Source organism: Plecotus auritus (genome assembly GCF_963455305.1).
Source record: "Plecotus auritus genome assembly, chromosome: 8".
NCBI lineage: Eukaryota > Metazoa > Chordata > Mammalia > Chiroptera > Vespertilionidae > Plecotus > Plecotus auritus.
Genome location: NC_137782.1, coordinates 32,082,734 through 32,105,068, shown reverse-complemented (window position 1 = coordinate 32,105,068; position 22,335 = coordinate 32,082,734). Strand labels below are relative to the sequence as shown.

General features: G+C 41.4%; 1 protein-coding gene across 8 annotated transcripts in view; it reads right to left on the bottom strand.

Moving 5' to 3' along the window:
- Positions 1-22,335, bottom strand: part of SPIRE1 (spire type actin nucleation factor 1) — a 130,463-nt gene that overhangs the window by 104,250 nt on the left and 3,878 nt on the right. For all 8 annotated transcript variants that reach the window (XM_080686815.1, XM_080686820.1, XM_080686816.1 and 5 more), the window contains exon 2: positions 6,152-6,186. In XM_080686815.1, coding sequence (XP_080542941.1) covers positions 6,152-6,186 — 35 coding nt within the window. The remainder of the gene's footprint in view (positions 1-6,151; positions 6,187-22,335) is intronic.

Below are 22,335 nucleotides of genomic sequence, written 5' to 3'. Positions count from 1 at the left end.
GGGTCTTGGGTTCGATTCTCGTTCAAGGGCATGTACCTGGGTTGCAGGTTTGATCCCAAGCACCAGTAGGGGATTCATTCATGAGGCAACCAATCAACGTGTCTCTCACATCGTTTCTCTCTCTCTCTTCCTCTCCCTCTCCACTCTCGCTAAAAATAAATGGAAAAAAATATCCTCAGGTGAGGATTAACTCCCCCCAAAATATTATAATGGATTTTTGACTGTGTAAGGGATCAGCACCCTTAACCCACAAGTTTTTCAAGGGTCACCTGTACTTGATTTTAAGAAACATTCAAGTAATCTTGAGGTAAAAGATCACATAAAAGTTGACTGAATACCTATATATGGCCTCCTTGCTTTCTCTAAAGTCATAATTTTGTTAGGTTTGTATGAGAAACATTAAAGAGAAAATCAAAAGTAAAACTGGAAAATAATTCGTAGCAATTTTTATACACTATAAAAACAGTCGAACTTAAAGTTATGTATTTCAACCACAGACCTTGATGAGGGTCCTAGAGACCCAGAAAAATTAGGAGATTCTTTTTTCCCACCACACTTCCTCTTCCCAACACCTTTTCTAATTCAGAAAGGCTGGGGTAAGCCTGTATTACATGTGGAACTAGCAATATGCTATTCCATCTATCGGAGATCTTACTCACTTCCACTTATCTACACAACTTGTTAGCAGCCTTTTTCTTAATCTGGACTTTATACCAGCAAGAGCTTGATGGGGCTTTTATCTTACAAAAAGAACTAGGAATCTCTTCTCAATAGAAAAACAATTTAAGGGCAAAAAGAGGCTCTAGCAATCACCTTTCTGATCCAGTGTAACCTCACTCTCAAAAATAACCCTGTCTTCAGAAAACCAAGATGGCAGCATAGGTAAACACCTAAACTGCTGCCTCGCACAATTTCAAAACTACAACTAAAAGACAAAACGGACATCATCCAGAACCACAGAAGGCTGGCTGAGTGGAAATTCTATAACTAGAAGGAAAGAGAAAAGCACACTGAGACTCAGAGGAGCTGCAGGAAGCAGAGGTACTGACGCGTGCGCGGAGATGAATGGCAACTGAGTACATGGCTGGCATTCTCAAGAGGGAGGGGACAAAAGCTCCTGACTGCACTTAACTCCAGTTCTGAGCTAGACTCTGGGGACCCAGACTCATTCAGGGAGAAACTGGACTGTCTGGCAGTGGGTGGAACTCGAGGACGGCTTTCTCTCAGAGGTGCTTGCAGCGATTACCACGGGACACTGAGACCCAGGGGCCTATTAGGGCAGGGCTGACAGGAAACCAATGCTGTCTGCTCCGCCCTGAGACTCCACCCCATCCAAGCTGAGCACAGAGGCTTTTGTAAGTCTTCTCCCAGAAGGGTGTCTCCAGCACAGAAGTTCGCCCAGCATAGACACAACTGATCCTCATGGCCACTTGGCCTGGAGGTCAATTCCTCCCAGTGATACCAACAACAATCAAGGCTTAACTACAAAAAGACTGTGCACACAGTCCACAAAGGGGTGCACCAAGAGTGTCCACCTCAGGTAACTGGGGAGGCTGAGCCACTGGGCCCTATAGGACACCTAGCACACAAAGCCACTCTGTCAACACAGGGAAGCAGCCAAAATGCCGAGACAAAGAAACAGATCACAAATGAAAGAAATGGAGGAAAGCAAACTACTGGATATAGAGTTCAAAACCACGGTTATAAGGTTTTTCAAGAATTTTCTAGAAAAGGCCGATAAATTTAGCGAGACACTCGAGGATATGAAAAAGGACCAAATAGAAATTAAGCATACACTGACTGAAATAAAATATATTATACAGAGATCTAACAGCAGACTAGAGGATCACAAGAATCAAGTCAAAGATTTGAAATACAGAGAAGCAAAAAACACCCAACCGGAAAAGCAAAAAAGAAAAAAGAATCCAAAAATATGAAGATAGTGTAAGGAGCCTCTGGGACAACCTCAAGTGTACCAACATCCGAATTATGGGGGTGCCAGAAGAAGAGAGAGAGCAAGATACTGAAAACCTATTTGAAGAAATAATGACAGAAAACTTCCCCCACCTGGTGAAAGAAATAGACTTACAAGACCAGGAAGCGCACAGAACCCCAAACAAAAGGAATCCAAAGAGGACCACACCAAGACACATCACAGTTAAAATGCCAAGAGCAAAGACAAAGAGAGAATATTAAAAGCAGCAAGAGAAAAAGTTAGTTACCTACAAGGGAGCACTCATACGACTGTCAGCTGATTTCTCAACAGAAACTATGCAGGCCAGACGGGAGTGGCAAGAAATATTCAAAGTGATGAATAGCAAGAACCTACAACCAAGATTACTCTACCCAGCAAAGCTATCATTCAGAATTGAAGGTCATATAAAGAGCTTCACAGATAAGAAAAAGCTTAAAGGAGTTCACCACCACCAAACCAGTATTATATGAAATGCTGAAAGGTATTCTTTAAGAAGAGGAAGAAGAAGAAAAAGATAAAGATAAAAATTATGAACAACACACACATATCTATCAACAAATGAATCTAAAAATCAAGTGAATAAAAAAATCTGATGAACAGAATAAACTGGTGAATATAATAGAATCAGGGGCATAGAAAGGGAGTGGACTGACAATTCTCAGGGGGAACGGGGTGGGGGGGATGCGGGAAGAGACTGGACAAAAATCGTACACCTATGGATGAGGACAGTGGGGGGGAGGTAAGGGTATGGGGTGGGGTGGGAACCTGGTGGAGGGGAGCTATGGGGGGAAAAGGAGGGACAATTGTAATAATCTGAACAATATCTATTAAATTAAAAAAAATAATAATAACCCTGTCTTCTCACTGACAAAAGATTGGCTAAAATCCTTACATCAAGGATTCCCTCAACTTCCTGGTTTTGCTCTGGTTTTACCTCTCTTAACTCTCGATTGTTTCTGGGGAATAAGCACCTCTACTATCTCCCAGCCCAACAGCTCTCAAGCATTTTAGTTTTAGGATCCCTTTACATTCTAAAAAATTACTGAGGAGTCAAGGAGTCTCTGTTTATGTGAGCTATAACCTATCAATATTTACTGTATTAGAAATGAAAACAGAAATTTTTTATTTAAATTAAATAATTTAAAAATAAGATTAGCCCTAGCTGGTTTGGCTCACTGGATAAAGCATCAGCCTGTGGACTGAAGGGTCCCTGGTTTGATTCCAATCAAGGGCACATGCCTGGGTTGCAGGCTCGATCCCCAGTGGGGGGCATGCAGGAGGCAGCCAATCAATGATCTCTCTCATCATTGATGTTTCTACCTCTCCCTCTCCCTCTCTGAAATCAATAAAAATATATTTTTTAAAAATAAGATTAAACAATATCAGTAACATTTTTATGGAAAAGCTATTTTTAAAAAAAGTGAGAAGGGTGATAATGTTTTACGTTTTTGCAAAACTCTTAAAGGTCATGTTTAATCAAAGCTGGCTAGATCTCATATCTGCTTCTGCAGTCTGGTATTAGTCATAGTCCCACATTCATGCAGCCCCTGAAAACTCCAATGTACATTCTTGAGACCATGAAAGTCAAAGGGCAAAGAATGTGTTAGTATTGCTTTGAAAATATCTTTCTCCTGACCTTGAAAGGGTGACAGGAAGCCACCTCCCCAGAGCCTTCCCACAGCCCTTTGAGCACCACTGCTCTAGTCATCTTCTAGACGTAGTCCTATGTCTGGTTTCAGCAAATATCCACTCTCTAATTTGGACTCCAGTGTCACTGTTTCTTGGTTCCCTTACCACCACCACCACCACCACCACCACATATACTGTCTTCCTTAACCTACAAACAGAAATGAAACAAAACAAAACTTCCTACTTAAGCTCTCTCCTCCTTCTCTTAAGTCACCAAACTTCTTGAAAAAGTTCCCACTTGCTCTACTGCCCCTCCTTTTTATTATTGTAATTACTAAAGTATATACAGAGACAGTCTAATTTACTTTTTCTTTTTTATTTATTTATTGTTGACAGTATTACAGATGTCTTCCATTTTCCTCCCTTTTGCCCCCATCCTCTTAGCCTCCAACCCACCCCTGGCCTTCCCCACACTACTGTCTGTGTCCATAGGCTATGCATATATGCATATATGTTCTTTGGTTAATCCCTTCCCGTTCTTTCCCCTCTGAGATCTGTCATTCTGTTCCACATATCCATGCCTATGGACCTATTTTGTTCATCCATTTATTTTGTTTAATAGATTCCACATATAAATGAGATCAGTCTCATTTTTTTTTAATCCAAGCAATATAGGTAAATCACCACTCAAAATCCCAATCTCCTCAAAGGTAACCACCCACTGTTCACCCTTAGAAAATACCCTGAACCAACTTTGTAAACTAAATATCAGATTGAAATTTTTATTTGCTTGTGATTTTTCTTAAGTAGTTATAATTTTTTTAAAAACCTGGAAGAAAGTTCTGTTTAGATTCCAATTCTTTTGGTGGCTGGAGTAAGTTTTAGATCAAAGGATAAGGGTTAGGAGATAAAATGAAATGATACTCCTATACAAAGCAAGTACTAAACAATATGTTAAAACCATGTTGATTTTATGGTTTGTATTGCCATAAGACAGAATAATAAGATTTATGACTCTGCCTTGTATGTAAAACCCTCACATTTCATTACCTAAATGCAGATAAATGCTGACTACATTTGTGTCATCTTGCTAAATATAATAAGTGTCTTTGGGGTGTACAAAACATTTTCACATATATTGTCTCTCTAAAATTTCACAACCCATGAGGTTAACGGGGACTATCATTAACATATTATAGATAGGAAAGCAAAAGTTCTAAGAAAAAAATTACTTGCTCCAATTACATAGCTAGAAAGACGCACACCAGAAACCATAGACAGAACTTAAGTCTTTTGACTCAAATCATATCCCATTCCTTTATATCATATTGAACAGTACATCAAAAATCCTTGCAACATAAAAATATTAAGTTCTTGCCTATTTTTATAGCTAATTTGGAAAAAATTATATCTACTTTCAAAGTTGAATAGAAAATACAAAAAATGAATTGTATAACTTTTAAATACAAAAATAGTAAATTATTTTTGCTCCCTTATCATACAATATAATCCCTTAGGAACCTTGCATTTTAAAGTAACAGTTAAAATTTACTAACACCTTGCCGAAACCGGTTTGGCTCAGTGGATAGAGCGTCGGCCTGCGGACTGAAGGGTCCTGGGTTCGATTCCGGTCAAGGGCATGTACCTTGGTTGCGGGCACATCCTCAGTGGGAGGTGTGCAGGAGGCAGCTGATCGATGTTTCTCTCTCATCGATGTTTCTAGCTCTCTATCCCTCTCCCTTCCTCTCTGTGAAATATCAATAAAATATATTTAAAAAAAAAAAAAAAAAAAAAAAAAATTTACTAACACCTGCTTTAACATGTAGATGTATTATAAAGTTAGAAAAGTAACTTCTTAAATCCTTAAAATTAGGCACTGCTATAAACTCAAGACTTAAGACTCCTCATGTAAGAAGGATGCAACAGTTCCTGAAAGGAACACACACACAATGACTCATGGAGGCTGCCCTCATATTTCAGTGTTATCCTTGAATTTCCTGCAAGGAGCACCTGGAATCATGGGAATTCCTTAAATTTCACAAATAGAATTTTAAATTATATATATTATTTAACTTATTAAAACTTTAAAAATCCTACTTATACAAATAACAAAGCAATTAATTCATTATTAATCTTACAGAAACACTGTTTCCACATCCCTATTTTTTCCTATACCAAGGCAGCTCCATAGGAGTCCAACACATTTAAATTATTCCTTTATCATGACACACAAGATTGGATTATTAAGAAAAACCACAAACTATTTCAAATTAAGGGCTCTTAATCTTAGCTAACTCAATTTCACAAATAACTCAAGAAAAAATTTAAACTATGATTAAGCTTATCTTTGTATCACACCCTGACATTTTAAAAACATGGACAAGATAATTGACTTCTTCACATTTTACTCTTCCTAAATGTAAAAGATATACCTGCTCTCAACACATTCTTATCAGACCAAAACCCAGTGACACTGTTATTACTCAAAGCTAAATTATACAGGACTGCAAAACTGCTTTACTAAGAAATATTTGAGCATTCTCTTACCTCTGTTTCTGTACAATGTGAATATCCCAATTTACCTGTAATAAAAATACAAAAAATTACTTTCAGAGGATTTTAGCTTTTTTATCATTGATTACAAAAAATATTTGAGCTACTCTGGCCATGGCTTCATCATATTTATGAAACTATGCAAATAAAAGGTGCTAGAATGACCAAATATTCTAGAAAGTCTTGCTTAGAGATTTAAGTTTACACAGACCCATAAGAAAATAATAAAGAAAAAGACGGGAAGGATATGCTTACTTGTAGTAAGATCTAAAGCATATACACATCTTTAATATGCATATATACAAATTAATGAAAGTAAACCAAAAATAATTTTAAAGTCTTGTTTTCTTTTTAAAATACCTTAAAATACTTTTCAAGGGTACCTTTTAAAACACTTTTTGAAATGTTGAAATGCCTTTAAAAATTGAAATGTCTTCTTTTCCACAAATATATTTATTTTATTTAATTTTTTCCATCACCATTTAGTCCCTCTATACCCTCTTCCACTCTTCCACCCCCAACCACAATCACCACACTGTCATCCATGTCCATGAGTTCTCTCTCTCTCTTTTTTTCTTAATCCCTATAACCACTCCCTCAACATTCATCCCCTACTCCAACCCCCAGAGTTGTCTGCCTGCTCTCTATCTACGAGTCTGTCTCTATATTGCTTGGTAGTTCAGTTTGTTCATTAAATTCCATGTATGGGTGAAATCATATGGTACTTGTCTTTCTCTGACTGGCTTATTTCACTTAGCATAAACCTGTTTAAAGGTACAGTGATCATTTCAATGAAAGCATACATGTTTCAAACTCATATTTTCTTTAATATATCATGGTTGTTTTTCTTTAATATAGGATTAGGTAAAACCATATAAGTAATCTAGTAATTCTTTCAATAGAAGATAGCCTAAAGAACAACTAGAATGAACCATATTTGGCTACTCCAACATTAATATTTTCTCTTCATCACTGAGACATACTAACAAAGAACATATACAAGTACATATTTCTGTCAATTTGGGTGACTAAAACATACTTTTAAAATAAAAAAAGCTATTTTAACAGAATAATTTGTTAAGTAGTTTTCACAGAAAGACTAGCTAACACATTTATATTGGGGCCTAAAAATCTTTATTTCCCCAGTCTACACTTCTCAAATTCCATTAAGTTCAAATATACATTTAGCCCTACTTCTTTCTTTCCACCAACAGTAGCCTCCTTTTTACCTCTCCCCAGCCTACTACCCCTGCACCTAGCCCATTGATCTATTAGCCTGTGATTTAGTAAATGCTTAACTAGAATTTATATACCTTAGAGTATACAAATATACCATAAAAAATCATAAAAATGTTTTTATATGCCTCCCAATTCGTAAAATGAAAAATAAAGTTGAAACCCACAGTTTCCGATAAACTAATGATCCTAATATGAAATGTTGGTTGAAAGCAAAACCAGAAAAAAAAAGATATATAAGCCATAATTAAAGAGTACATGAACATATAGATAAAATTAGTTCAATATATATGGATTTATGTGGCAAGATTTGATAAATATATAACTTTATATATTTATCCTATATAATAAAAGAGTAATATGCAAATTAACCATCACTCTGCTACACCCACAAGCCACACCCACCAGCCAATCAGAAGCGAATATGCAAATAAACCCAACCAAGATGGCTACAGCCACAGAGAGCAGGAGGGAGGCTTGGGTTTCCCTGGCAATGGAGGAAGCCAGGCTTTCCGCCTGCCTTGCCGGCCTAGGGCTCCACTCAAGGCTACAAAGTTTCAATGATAGAAGATACATAAACCCAAACAGAAATGGCGGCAGCCACGGAGCTGGAAAGAGCAGGAGGCTAGGGTTGCCCCTGGTGATGGAGGAAGCCAAGCTTTCCGCACATCCTGCCCGGGCCTCCGCTTGAGGCTACAAAGTTTCAATTATAGAAGATACATAAATCCCGATAGAAATGGCTGCCGCCACAGAGCAAGCAGAAGGCTTGGCTCCACTCCAGGCTACAAAGTTTCAATTGTAGAAGATAAATAAACCCCAGATACCAGGGCCTCCGCTTGGGTCACCAGGGGCCGTGGCCGGCCTGCAAACCACCACAGGCCCCTCGCCCAGGCCGCCCCACGCCCCAAGGGAACCCCCACCCTGATCCGGGACACCCTTCAGGGCAAACCAGCTGGCCCCCACCCATGCACCAGGCCTCTATCCTATCTAATGAAAGAGTAATATGCAGATTGACCATCACTCCAACACACAAGATGGTTGCCCCCATGTGGTCAAAGATCCTGCGCCCATGTGGACACAAGATGGCCGCGACAAGATGGCCAGCAGGGGAGGGCAGTTGGGAGGGATCAGGCCTGCAAGGGAGGGCAGTTGGGGGAGATCAAGCCTGCAGGGGAGGGTAGTTAGGGGTGACCAAGCCGGCAGAGGAGGGAAGTTGGGGGCAACCAGGCCTGCAGGGAAATGCTGTTGGGAGGGACCCAGGCCTGCAGGGGAGGGCAGTTAGGAGTGACCAGGCCTGCAGGGGAGGGCAGTTAGGGGTGACCAGGCCTGCAGGGGAGGGCAGTTAGGGGCAAACAGGCTGGCAGGGGAGCAGTTAGGCATCAATCAGACTGGCAGGGGAGTGGTTAGGGGGTGATCAGGCTGGCAGGCAGAAGCTGTTAGGGGCAATCAGGAAGGCAGGCAGGTGAGCAGTTGGGAGCCAGCAGTCCTGGATTGTGAGAGGGATGTCCGACTGCCCGTTTAGGGTGGGATCGGGCCTAAACGGGCAGTCGGACATCCCTCGAGGGGTCCCAGATTGGAGAGGGTGCAGGCTGGGCTGAGGGACACCCCCCCTCCCCCGTGCACGAATTTCATGCACCAGGCCTCTAGTTGTTATATAAAACTATATGCTATAAAGCTATATATATATATATATATATATATATATATATATATATATATATTACCTTTTTAGCTATATATATATATATATATATATACATATATTACCTATATATATATATATTACCTTTTTATTTACTTATATAACTGCTCAAAACATTAGTGCTCTGGCAGATTAATTATACTTAATTCTTAAAGAAATGGTAATGAATTTAACTTAGGAAAGTATTGTGGAGAGAACTAGCTCAAGAAGAGAACAAATATTTATTGAGCATCTACTCTGTACAAGGGGAAATAGGGAGGGAAGGGAAAAGATGGTATCAAGACAAGTTATAACAGAGTAATCTCTTTGAGAGTACATGAATGTACATCTTTAGTATGATATATTCAATTGTAGAAGATAAATAAACCCCAGATACCAGGGGTTTTTTTTTTCTTAAAATATATTTTTATTGATCTCAGAGAGGAAGGGGGGGGGGGGGGAGAGAGAGAGAGAGAGAGAGAGAGAGAGAGAGAGAGAAACATCAATGATGAGAGAGAATCACTGATTGGCTGCCTCCTGCACACCCCCTACTTGGGGATGGAGCCTGCAACCCAGGCATATGCCCCCAACCGGAATCGAATCCGGGACCCCTCAATCCACAGGCCAATGCTCCATCCACTGAGCCAAACCGGCCAGGGCTATATATTCTTAAGGTAAAGAGAATTACAAAGAAATCTAGAATTTTGCATAGTAGGTTTGTTGCTGGTAGTAGTGTTGGTGAAAAATCCTAAAATTATTTTGTATTTACTGTAGCTTTGAGCAGATAAATAAATACAGAGATATTGTTGGACATCTCAATGTTGAGAGAAGGAATATACCAACCAAACATGGGAAGGAGAGGAAGAGCCCTGCAGTGGTGAACTAGAACTAGAGGTATTACACAACTTCAAAAAAAACCATACATTTCCCAGCTCTGCCCTCCAAATGAGGGAGAAGCAACAACATCCCATTATGAAAGGGCACACCTAGTCCATTCCCCCTCAGAGGAACCTGGACTCCTTGGGAAATTGGCAATCTATCTATATATATAAAAGCCTAAGCAACCATCTGACTGGTAGCTATGACGTGCACTGACCACCTGGGGGAAGGCGCTCAATGCAGGAGTGGAAACCACAAGCATGGAAACATGGAACAGACTGATGAATCTCAGAGGGAAGTGGGGAGGTGGAGTGCGGGAAGAGATTAACCAAAGATCTTACAAGCATACTAGAGGCCCGGTGCACGGATTTGTGCACCGGTGGGGTCCCTCGTCCTGGCCTGCGCCTTCTCGCAATCCAGGACCCCTCGGGGGATGTTGGAGAGCCAGTTTCTGCCTGATCCCCACAGGCCAGGCTGAGGGACCCCACTGGTGCACGGATTCGTGCACCGGGCCTCTAATTATAAAATAACCTGGAACATCTTTGCACCAGAAAGTAATAAAATGCTCAAAGAATGATAGTGTGATGTCAAAAGGGCACAAGTCCTATGAAATAAGATTTTTTTCAATGACCTCTATTTTAAAACTGAAAATACTCTCCTATAAAAAAACCAAAAATTTTTGTGAGAACATACAGTATCTTTTGGTTATTCAATCTGAACTGGTGACTAAGTCATGCAAATATGGAAAGGTGGTGAGTATGAAGTGCTTGACACCTACACTACTCTGCCACCCAAATCCCTGCCCAGTCTCTGACTCAGGAATCAGAAAATCCCAATTACATGACAGCAGAGTTTAAAGAAACCTTAGAAATGACCTTGCCTAATCCATTCATTTTATAGATGAGTAATCTGAGCCTCAGGAGTCAAATGACTTGCACAAAATGACAGAGTGAAGAGTAGACTCCAGGGCTCCTAACCTCCTATCATGTGTTGCTGTGGTGGTGTTGTTCTTGCATTCCCACTTGCAGGGGTCAGTGGGGTTAGGGTACAGGATTACAGGGGTGCTGTCCCAGCTACATACCATTTATAACATGGGAAACATTCATTATTTAACAGTTAGAAACTGCCAGTATAGCACCAAAGAATTTTCTTTTGAAAATCTTTTAGTTTTTCTTCAAAAGTTGGCCATTTCTCTTTACAGAACCAGACCTGAAAAGTCCATCTAAACTCCAGAATCCCATGGCGTTATTTTCTACAGTTCCAGTAACCTAAACTGATGGTAGGCCTAATTGAGATTTCAAATTATTAAATGCAGTGAATTAGTTCTTTCAATAAAATAACTTTATGATTTTACTGATTTTTATTAGGTTGAGTTTAATCAGAAGATTAACTACGTGATGACATACAATGCCAAGAAATAACTGAAATTATATTTAAACATTAAGTTTCAAAATATTTCCACATTATCAAAGTAATTAAACACTAGGTAGAGAGATAACTTACATAGCAAGGTAAAACTTCAGAGTTTCTCAAAAGTTATGAGCATTTTGCCCTAGCTGGTTTGGCTCAGTGGATAGAGCGTCGGCCTATGGACTGAAGGGTCCCAGGTTCGATTCCGGTCAAGGACACATGCCGGGGTTGCGGGTTCAATCCCCAGTAGGGGGCGTGCAAGAGGCAGCCAATCAATGATTCTCTCTCATCACTGATGTTTCTATCTCTCTCACCCTTTCCCTTCCTCTCTGAAATCAATTTAAAAAAAGTTATGAGCATTTAAAATGTGTAATAAAGTTGTTTTAGACCCTTCTTTTTAACTCATTTTGAAACATCTCATATGCTCTTAAGATTTACTAGACAAGTTCCCAGGAAACAGAAAAGCCAATGTCTTCCAATAAATTGCTATAGAATGGCTTTACGAAACAAACTAGTCCTAGTATAAAATGTCTGTCATAAAGAATTCATAAACAAAGGATGTATGTATGTAGACACGTGAACAAGTGTGGCAAGAGTGGAGGCCGCCAATTTGCAAGTGGATGGATGTGTGAGCATGCGTGAGTGGGCACCAATATGAGAGTGAGCAAAAAGTGTGTAAGCAAGTGTGTGGAAGGAGGTCCAGAGTAAGAGAGCATAACAAAGAAAGAAAGCTTTGGCTTATTAGTTCCAGTCATCTTCCTAGGGACTACCGTCTATCCCTTGGACCTAATATCAGTGACTAAAACCAACTACCAGGCTTCCCCGGTACACACCACTTAATGGCTCTTATTTACAGCTACTAGAGGCCTGGTGCACGAAATTCAGGCACTCGGGGTGAGGGGTCCCCTCATCCCAGAATGCGCCCTCTCACAGTCCAGGAGCCCTCGGGGGATGTCCAACTGACGGCGGGGAGTGGACCTAAGCCAGCAGTCAGACATCCTTAGTGCTGCCGCAGAGGTGGGAGAAGCTGCCTCAGAGGCGGGAGAAACTCCGGCCACCACCACTGCGCTCGCCAGCCGTAAGCCCAGCTCAGGACTTCTGGCTGAGCGGTGCTCTCCCTGTGGGAGCACACTGACCACCAGGGGGCAGCTCCTGCATTAAGCGTCTGCCCCCTGGTGGTCAGTGTGTGTCATAGTGACCGGTCGTTCTGCCGGCCGGTTGATTTGCATATTAGCCTTTTATTATGTAGGATTATCTGCCCTTTCTGGCTATGCTCATCAGATGAGCAAGCTCTGTACCTGGACTTCTTGGGGAAGGCTGACTGCTTTACAGAACTAACACCCCTGATTTCTGTCCCTCCATGAAGTTAGGTCTCATCAACAACACTGCCACCCCCCAATAATCTAGGAGTAAGTTTGGTCCAGATCCCAAACCCTCCAAACCTATTCCATGCACTAGAGTAAATAAGCATGTTATAACTGACACTGCTCTAAAATTAAAGTTTTAAACATGTTTTCTTAATCATTAGTGTTATTTCTCCTCTTTCTATTCAGCAAACTTAACTAACTTCCTATCATCTCACAGAACAAATATCATGTAATGTCAAGTATATTCCACTGAAAAATAATTACTTCAGTTTCAGTATAACTTTTTTCAACAAAACTCAAATATATCTTTATTTTATGTAATTTGGCAACACTCAAAGCTTGTACTTACTGCAAATGGATTTCCTCTCTTGTGCCAATTTTAACTGGATTGGTAGTGGTTGTCCAGAATGCTACCTTCAGAAAAGTTCTGAGGCAAATATGAGGTGGGAGGTGCCTGTGTCCATTTAGCAACATCTGCCACAGGAACAGAAGGGAGTAACAGTGCTGAGGCCACATTTCTGACAGTCCTGTGCTAGAGGACAGTATGATGGAAGTTGTGGTCTTTCTGTAAACAGTGTACATTTGGATTAAAATTTTCCCATGTGATACTAATTATGCCTAAATATATGAAACCTCAAAAATACACTGACTGCACAGCACTATATCACTTTTCTCAAGAGCAAGAACTTGGAGGGGTACCTCCCCACACCAAATCATAAAAAGTAAGTGCCAATCCCAAATGTTCTCATATTTCCTGTCAATTGAAGAATTCTAGTTTTCATGCATTTTGTACATACCACTGTGTATTAAATCTCCTCTGCCACTGTGGCATCTGATCATGCATGAGACCATCCTACCAAAAGGAACCCTGCCAGAGTTACCTCAGGTACTTCTATCCCCAAAGTTGAGGTCCTTCAGATACAGCACCATAACTGCCACCCATATCCACTTATCCAAATATTTACTTATCCTCTGTCAAGATTGTGTATATTCTAAAAATGACAAAGGCATACATTTTTAGCTAGCCATATATATATATAAATAAATATATATATATTATATAATAAAAGGCTAATATGCAAATCAACCAACGGCGGAACAACCGGTCACTATGACATGCACTGATCACCAGGGGGCAGATGCTCAATGCAGGAGCTGCCCCCTGGTGGTCAGTGCACTCCCACCGGGGGAGCGCTGCTCAGCCAGAAGCCGGGCTCATGGCTGGCAAGTGCAGTGGCAGTGGCAGTGGCAGGAGCCTCTCCCGCCTCCGCAGCAGCACTAAGGATGTCCGACTGACGGGGAGAAGGCCTAAGCCATCAGTCGGACATCCCCTGAGGGCTCCCAGACTGTGAGAGGGCTCAGGCCTGGCTGAGGGACCCACCCCCAGTGCACGAATTTCATGCACCAGGCCTCTAGTCCTATCTAATAAAGAGGGAATATGCTAATTAACCATCATTCCGTCACAAAGATGCTGCACCCACAGCTGAGGCCAAGTTCCCATAAGGAGCCTTAATAAGCAATCAGCAGGGACCTGAGGCTACACCCTCCCCCACCCCCATGGGGCTTGACAGAGGACCTCAGGCAGGCAGGGCTTCACAGGGGACCTCAGGCCACCTTCCACACCTGGCAGGGCTTGACAGGGGACTTCAAGGTGCGCTTCCCGTCCTGGTGCTGGGCTAGGGGACCTCAGGCTGCTCCCCCCGCCCCAGTGCCAGGCCAGGGGACCTCAGGCCACGCCCCCCACCAGGTGGGGCTTGACAGGGGACTTCAGGCCACACCCCCCACCCGACAGGGTTTGACAGGGGACCTCAAGGTGCACTTCCGTCCTGGTGCTGGCCTAGGGGACCTCAGGCTGCTCCCCCGGCCCCAGCTCCAGGCTGGGGGACCTCAGGCCACGCCCCCCCACCAGGTGGGGCTTGACAGGGGACTTCAGGCCGCGCCCCCCACCCCCGCACCAGGCCGGGGGAACTCAGGCCACGCCCCCACCCAGTGGGGCTTGATGGGGCACCTGAGGCTGTGCCCCCCCACCCAGCAGGGCTTGACAGGGGATCTCAGGCTGTGCCCCCCCCCCGTCCTGGCTCCGGGCTAGGGGACCTGAGGCTACGCCCCCTGCCCAGCGGGACTTGACAAGGGTGGGACTGCCCTGGTCTGGATCTAGCCCAATGCGGGGGCCAGCTGGGTCTGGGTCTCATGCGATTTTGAGGCGCATGTGCGTGGGCGGGGACTTCACTCTGGGTCCTGTGGTGAGCCCCAGTCTCTGACAGGAGGAAGGTTTTCATATACATTTTACTAATTTTCTTTCATCTCTGACACTTCTATTATAGAGAAAGGGCAAATAGCAATATTAAATTATTTCCTCTAATTAATCCCCTTTTAATGTGCATGAATTTCGTGCACAGGGCCACTAATATATATATATATATATATTTCTTATATATATATTAAGAAACACCTTTCTGTAACTAACTTCATAAGTTATACATTTTTACTATACCTATGAGTAAAATACTAAGTTCTTTAAATTACAAATAGAATATTTATATCTTCAATCATGAAAGGTCAAAGAACAACTATCATTGAACAAATTTTTAATGAACTTTAATAATTTCCAACCAATAAAATTTAAATTTATACACATCAACAATAAATAGGCTAACTACTTCATGTAATCTTACAGATCTCAAATGAAATTGGTTCCAAGAGTTTAGAGGGAAAGTCATATTTACATTTATATTATTAATGACAAAAAGCCTCTGTTCACTCCCCAAAGGATTCAAAAAGGCTAAATTATAAGTGAATATCATATCAAGCAAGTTAAAAAGTGGTAAAGTGAAAAATCTAAATTCAAGAACATATAATATTTATATAGAAATCATTTAAAACTATAAATAAATGGTGGTTAAACACTAAACGTTCCTTGACATTCTACTAGACTCTCCCCAGCCCATTACAATCTATGCTAAAAATCTAAGGTAACTAAGATCTAATGATAATATGAAGGCTGTTTCAGCCTCAAGAATCATTTTGTGGACTTCCACGCATATATCTATTTGAGACTGTTGTAGAAATTCTTTATCAATCCTGAATCAAAGTATCTTGAAATACTCTTTTTACAAAGGGAAGAAATGGCTCAGTGAAAAACATATATGTGTAGCGTGTATGAGTTGACAAAATGCCCTCACATAAATGTCCTCATTTGGTTCTTAACAAAAATTTTATAAGGGCTGGACATATACTATTTCCATATTACAGATAAAAAAAATAGGGAGTCAGCCCTGACCGGTATGGCTTGGTGGTTAGTGTCAGCCCATGCACCAAAGGGTCAGGGGTTCGATTCCTAGTTAGGGTGTGGGCAGGAGGCAACCAATCAATGTGTCTCTCTCACATCCATCTTTCTCTCTCTCTCTCTCTCTCTCTCTCTCTCTCTCTCTCTCTCTCCTCCCTCTCCTTCCTCCCTCCCTTCCATTCTCCTTAAAAATCGATGGAAAAAATATCCTCAGGTAAGGTTTAACAAAAAAGAAAGAAAGAAATAGGTAATCAGAAATTTTACATGGCTTGCCTGAGGTGATGACTAAGTGATGATAGTAAGAGTCAGAGCCAAGAATCAAAACCACTTTTGCAACCAACTCTTCATGTTCTTTCCATGTTACCATGTGACATTAAACAACTGATTTGCAACCTTCTAGAAGGGCAAAGGCACTTGGTAAAAATCAACATGACTCCATAGAAAAAATATTTTTCCAGGCCAATTTTAATTTCCAACAAGTATAAGTCATCATCTTCCCACCCTATCCTGCCCCTCCTATCTTCCCTACCATCCAGGCACCAGGGCAAAAAATCTGAAAACTTTCCAAGATTCCTTCCTCTTTCTCACATCAAAAACTAAAGAGCCATGATCTGTTCTATTTCCTAAATAACTCTCAATCTAACTTTTCATCTCCATTCCTACTGCCCTCATTCAGAGCTTTATCATCTCAGGTCTAAACAGCCATAACACTCCTAACTGGTTTGGCAACTTAAAGGCTACTGAGACCTAATAATAGAATGAGATGCCTATGTGTCTTTGCCCTCAGTTTTACCCAGATCAATCTGTATTCTACAAAGCTCCCAGTAATCTTTCCAAAAAGAGGAATCTGCTTACATCATTTTCCTGCTATAATCCTCACATGGCTCTCCACCACCTTACAGACGGTAAGCACAAACTCAGTGGTGTGGCACAAAAAGTCCTTCACAGCCTCATTCTAGACAACACACCTTGCCAGCCTCTCATTCTCCAGCACTCCCACACACATCCTATGCTCCAGGCGCAGTGGGTGCCCACTGCATAGAAGACAAACAGGTTTAACCTCATGTGCCAACTCCAAATAATTGGTAGTGACTGCCTGAAGCACCCCGTTAAGAACTCTGAAGCTGCTTATAAATTTAGCAGCAAAAATGCAATGACGGGGAGAGGATCCAAGATGGCGGCGTAGGTAAACACCTAAACTGCTGCCTCGCACAACAATTTTAAAACTAAAACTAAAAGACAAAACGTCTATCACCCAGAACCACGGGAAAGCTGGCTGAGTGGAAGTTCTACAACTAGAAGGAAAGAGAAAAGAGCATTGAGACGTGCACAAGCGCTGAAAAGCTGAGGAATGGAGGCGCGCGAATCGGGCTGGCGGCGGGCGACTGGGAGTGCTGCTTTTTTCAAACCGAAGGGAGACAAGCTCCTGATTACTCTGAACTCCAGTTTCTGGGGAGACGTGGGGGACCCAAACTCCTACGGGGAGAAGCTGGACTGTCTGCCGTGGGGTCAGAAAGTGAGGGTGGCTTGCTTGCAAGGCTGAGCGCAGGAATAATTGTTTACTGCGCTGGGGCACGGGACGCAGGAACGCAGTCGGAGACGCAGAGCAGGCTTACTGGCAGCCATCGCTGTTTGCCACGCCCTAGCCTAGTGACACCCTGAGACCCCGCCCCACAACCTACAAACCCACCCAAGCTCCAAGCAGCGGCTTTAGCATATGAATGGCCTGCCCTATCGCAGCTTAACCTAGGTCAGACAGCTCCAAAACCTCCAAACCCCAAGCAAAGAGGAGAAAACTGTAGTTCTCGCTGTAGCTCCTGCTGGGTGGCCTCAGACAGTAGCTGACCTGCACCCCATTGGAGATCCAGAAGCCAGTGTGCCTAGTGGTCAGTGTGAGACACCAGATTTCAACTCCTCACATCCATAAGTGACACATTCAAGAGGCAGACTCAGTGAGCACCAAAGCCCCACTGAAATAAGTCCTGCACCATAAGCATGTCTCCAGCACAGCAGTTCTTCCATTATAGACACAGCGGGTCCTCACAGCCAATTGGCCTGGAGGTCAATTCCTCCCAGTGTACCAACAGCAATCAAGGCTTAACTACACCAAGACTTTGCACTCAGCCCACAAAGGGGTGTACCAAGAGCGTCCACCTCAGGTGATTGGGGAGGCTGAGCTACTGGCCCCTATAGGTCACCTACCACACAAAACCACTCCATCAACACAGGGAAGCAACAAAATGCAGAGACAAAGAAACATGTCATGAATGAAAGAAATGGAGGAAAGCAAACTACTGGACGACATAGAGTTCAGAACCACATTTATAAGGTTACTCAAGAATCTTCTAAAAACCGCTGAGGAACTTAGTGAGACCTTTAAGGATCTTAATGAGAATGCCAAAAAAATGGAAAAGGACCAGTCAGAAATTAAGCATACACTGTCTGAAATAAAAGAATATACAGAAACTCAACTGTAGATCAACGTACCCCAAGAATCAAACCAAAGATCTGAAATATGAGGAAACAAAAAACACCCAACCAGAAAAACAAAAAGAAAAAAGAATCCAAAAATATGAAGATAGTGTAAGGAGCCTCTGGGACAACTTTAAGCGTACCAACATCCGAATTTTTGGGGTGCCAGAAGAAGAGAGAGAGCAAAATATTGAAAACCTTTTAGAAGAAATAATGACAGAAAACTTTCCCTACCTGGTGAAAGAAATAGACTTACAAGTTCAGGAAGCACACAGAACCCCATACAAGAGGAATCCAAAGAGGACCACACCAAGACACATCATAATTAAAATGCCAAGGGCAAAAGACAAAGAGAGAATCTTGAAAGCAGCAAGAGAAAAACGGTTAGTTACCTACAAGCGAGTACCCATATGACTGTCAGCTGATTTCTCTGCAGAAACTATGCAGGCCAGAAGGGAGTGGCAAGAAATATTCAAAGTGATGAACAGCAAGAACCTACAACCAAGATTACTCTACCCAGCAAAGCTATCATTCAGAATTGAAGGTCAGATAAAGAGCTTCATAGACAAGAAAAAGCTTAAAGGAGTTCATCACCACCAAACCAGGATTACATGAAATGCTGAAGGGTATTCTTTAAGAAGAGGAAGAAGAAGAAAAAGGTAAAGATAAAAATTATGAACAACAAAATGACATCAAATACATACCTACCAACAAGTGAATCTAAAAATCAAGTGAATAAAAAATCTGAAGAACAGAATGGACTGGTGAATATAATAGAATCAGGGACATAGAAAGGGAGTGGACTGACAATTCTCAGGGGGAAGGGAGTGTGAGGGGTGCGGGAAGAGATTGGACAAAAATCTTACACCTATGGATTAAGACAGTGGTGGGGGTAAGGGCATGTGGTGGGGTGGGGAATCAGGTGGAGGGGAGCTATGGGGGGAAAAAAAAGAGGAACAATTGTAATAACCTGAACAATAAAGATTTATTAAATTTAAAAAAATGCAATGACGGATTAAGCAGTGTCTGTTTTTGATATGGGGAAGTGGGTGTTGTTGCCACACTGCATGCATTACTGGTGTGTTTTTTTTAATAGTTCTTCCACATTTCCAATCCTTTATGCTTACTACTGCTTCTGCCTAACATGTGCTTTGCCTTTTATCCCACTGCTCATCCTTGAAGACCTCCAGAAAACAGATCTCTGTGAAACCTGCATAACATCACACCAAGCAGAGTAAGCCACTCTCTCCCCTGGGCTCACATAGTTTTCTGTGCATGTCTCTATTGTTTGGAATTATTGTACCGTAAGTGTTAGTTTATGCACCAGTGATCATCCTGAAGGTATGGGTACACTTTCATCCTCTTTGTATCTTCAACAGCTAGTATAGTGAACATCAATGTTTCTCTCTCTCTCTCTCTCTCTCCCCCCACTATGAACTGATAACTAAAAAATCTTAATTTTGCAAATGACCATCTGAACATATTATTAAGCTCCTCCCAGGAGCCTAGAAAGGGCCTGTGTAATGAGTGGGCTCTGAGTTGAAGCTGCAGTAGCGTCATGATAAATTTACCACTGTAAAATTTCTCCACACTGATCACACGACTGTGTTCATGTTTTGTCCTCTTTAATGACTAGAACTATTTATGTTTCTATCAACCATGGAAACTTAAACACTGCTTGCACATAGTAGACACTCAATGCATGTTTTTTTTTATTGTTTAAAATATTACATGTCTCCTCCCCACCCCCACCCCCCGCCACTCCTACTCCCAGGACAAGCCCCCACAGCCCCAGTGTCTGTGTCCATTGGTTATGCTAATATGCATGCCTCAATGCATGTTTTTAAGACTGAACCAAACCCACATATTTGGACATATTGTTCAAATGGAATAATTCTTACCTATTATAGTAATTGAAAAGGCATTTCACCAACCCCCTAATAATGTCATTCACCCCCAACCTCTACCCTAAACACATACACATATACTTCAAGTGTTCCTTTCATTTAATAAACAGGAAGCGGACACTCGGGAAATATACCAAATGAAAACAAAAAATTAATGTTCTTAAACATGATTTCACTATTTCAACCTTCTCCACAAATACTCTTTCTTTCAAATCAAATAGTATATTATTCCAAAACCCTTTCCCCCACCAAATTAGCATGAACCTGATAAGCTTGACTGATCATATCCCCTTTTCAAATTCCAAACAAAGCCTGAATGTTCTCTATACCAAGGGACCCCTTTATTAGTATGCATGCAGGCTTTCATTGTTCCTCCTAGGAAAACCTGTCACCAATCTTAAGATTACTTTAAATCAAGATATGATCATAATTTTTTAATGTTCTTTACACATTTAAAGCTAAAGGTACATCAAAAATTTTGAAACCAAAATCTGAAAAAAGTTATTTTTGTCAGAAGGATATTTAGGCCTAAGAGGCTGCTGAGTCCATGCAATGAGTCTCATCTCTAATACTACTGTTATTAATAATTCTTCATGGCATCCCAGGAAAAAAGCGTTCTAATCTTGTGAAGATCTGGAATACAACCTAAATTCCATTAATGACTAGTTTCTAAAGAATGTGTATACCAAAATGTGTTCTAAATGCCAGTATACTGACAAACAGCAGGTTGTATTTCAAGAGGCTGAATGTCTTTAACTCATTACTAATAGTATAAAAGTGAAAATTTCACTTTTGTGAAAACCTGTATATAATAAACTTTTACCAAACAATAAGGTCATATTTTGACTAAGAGTACATAAACATTGGAAGCATTTAGATATTTATAACATCATTTGCGGGCCATACAAAATTATCAACTTAAAAATTAGCCTATCAACATTTTACTCCCCCTAAGGCTGTGGCAGGGCCAAACCAAATGATTTCGAGGGCTTACACGGCCTGGCTGGACGTTCCCCACCCCTGGTATAGGGCTCTAAGTTGTATCTGACTGCTAAATAAAATTATTCTTCATTGTTTTCTTCCAATATTGGTCTCACTTCCATGCTTCCCACACGTTTCATCATTTTTCTATTTTTTTATAATGTATTTCTAATTTCTTAATTCAAACTGAATGTGAATATTCTGGATGTATCAATAATGTTAAAAGTAAACAAGAACTATAATCGATTACTACTACATTAAATCCCAAAACAAGTCAAGAAAGTGTTTGAGGTGCTATTTCTTTCTATGGGACTAAGTGGAGTAAAATTGCTGATAGGGGTAAGAATCAACAGTATTCATTCATTCAACTCAACAGCAGCAAAAGCAGCGGCCAGCTGAAAATTTCACTCGCTTGAGGATTACAGACAAGATCCATTTCTCCACACTGAACACATCCTGAGCACCACCCATCATGTATTTGCTAGACCAGTGGCTCTCAATAGGGGATTATTTTGCCCCCATGGACATTTGGCCATGTCTGGAGATTTTTTTTATTGTCACAACTAGGGGGAGGTGGTGGACAGTTATTAGCATATAGTGGGTAGAGACCAGGGATTCTTCTAAACATCCTATGCGCACAGGACAGCTCCCACAACAACGAATTATTCAGACAAAATGTCAATAGTGCCAAGGCTGAGAAACCATGACCCAGACATTTGTCCCAAACAGCTAGATCAGAGGCACCATGGTGGTGTGAAAGGACCACAGGGTTAGGGGAGGACCAGAACTTAAGCTTACGGAGGACCTGCTCCATACCAAGTCGTGTGTTCATCACGTTACATGTATTATCTAACTGAAACTTCTATCCTGTGAAGAAAGTGACCTCATTTTACAGATGAGAAGACTGAACTCAAGGTCACTCCGCTAGGAAGGGGAGGAATCATGATCAAATTCAAACC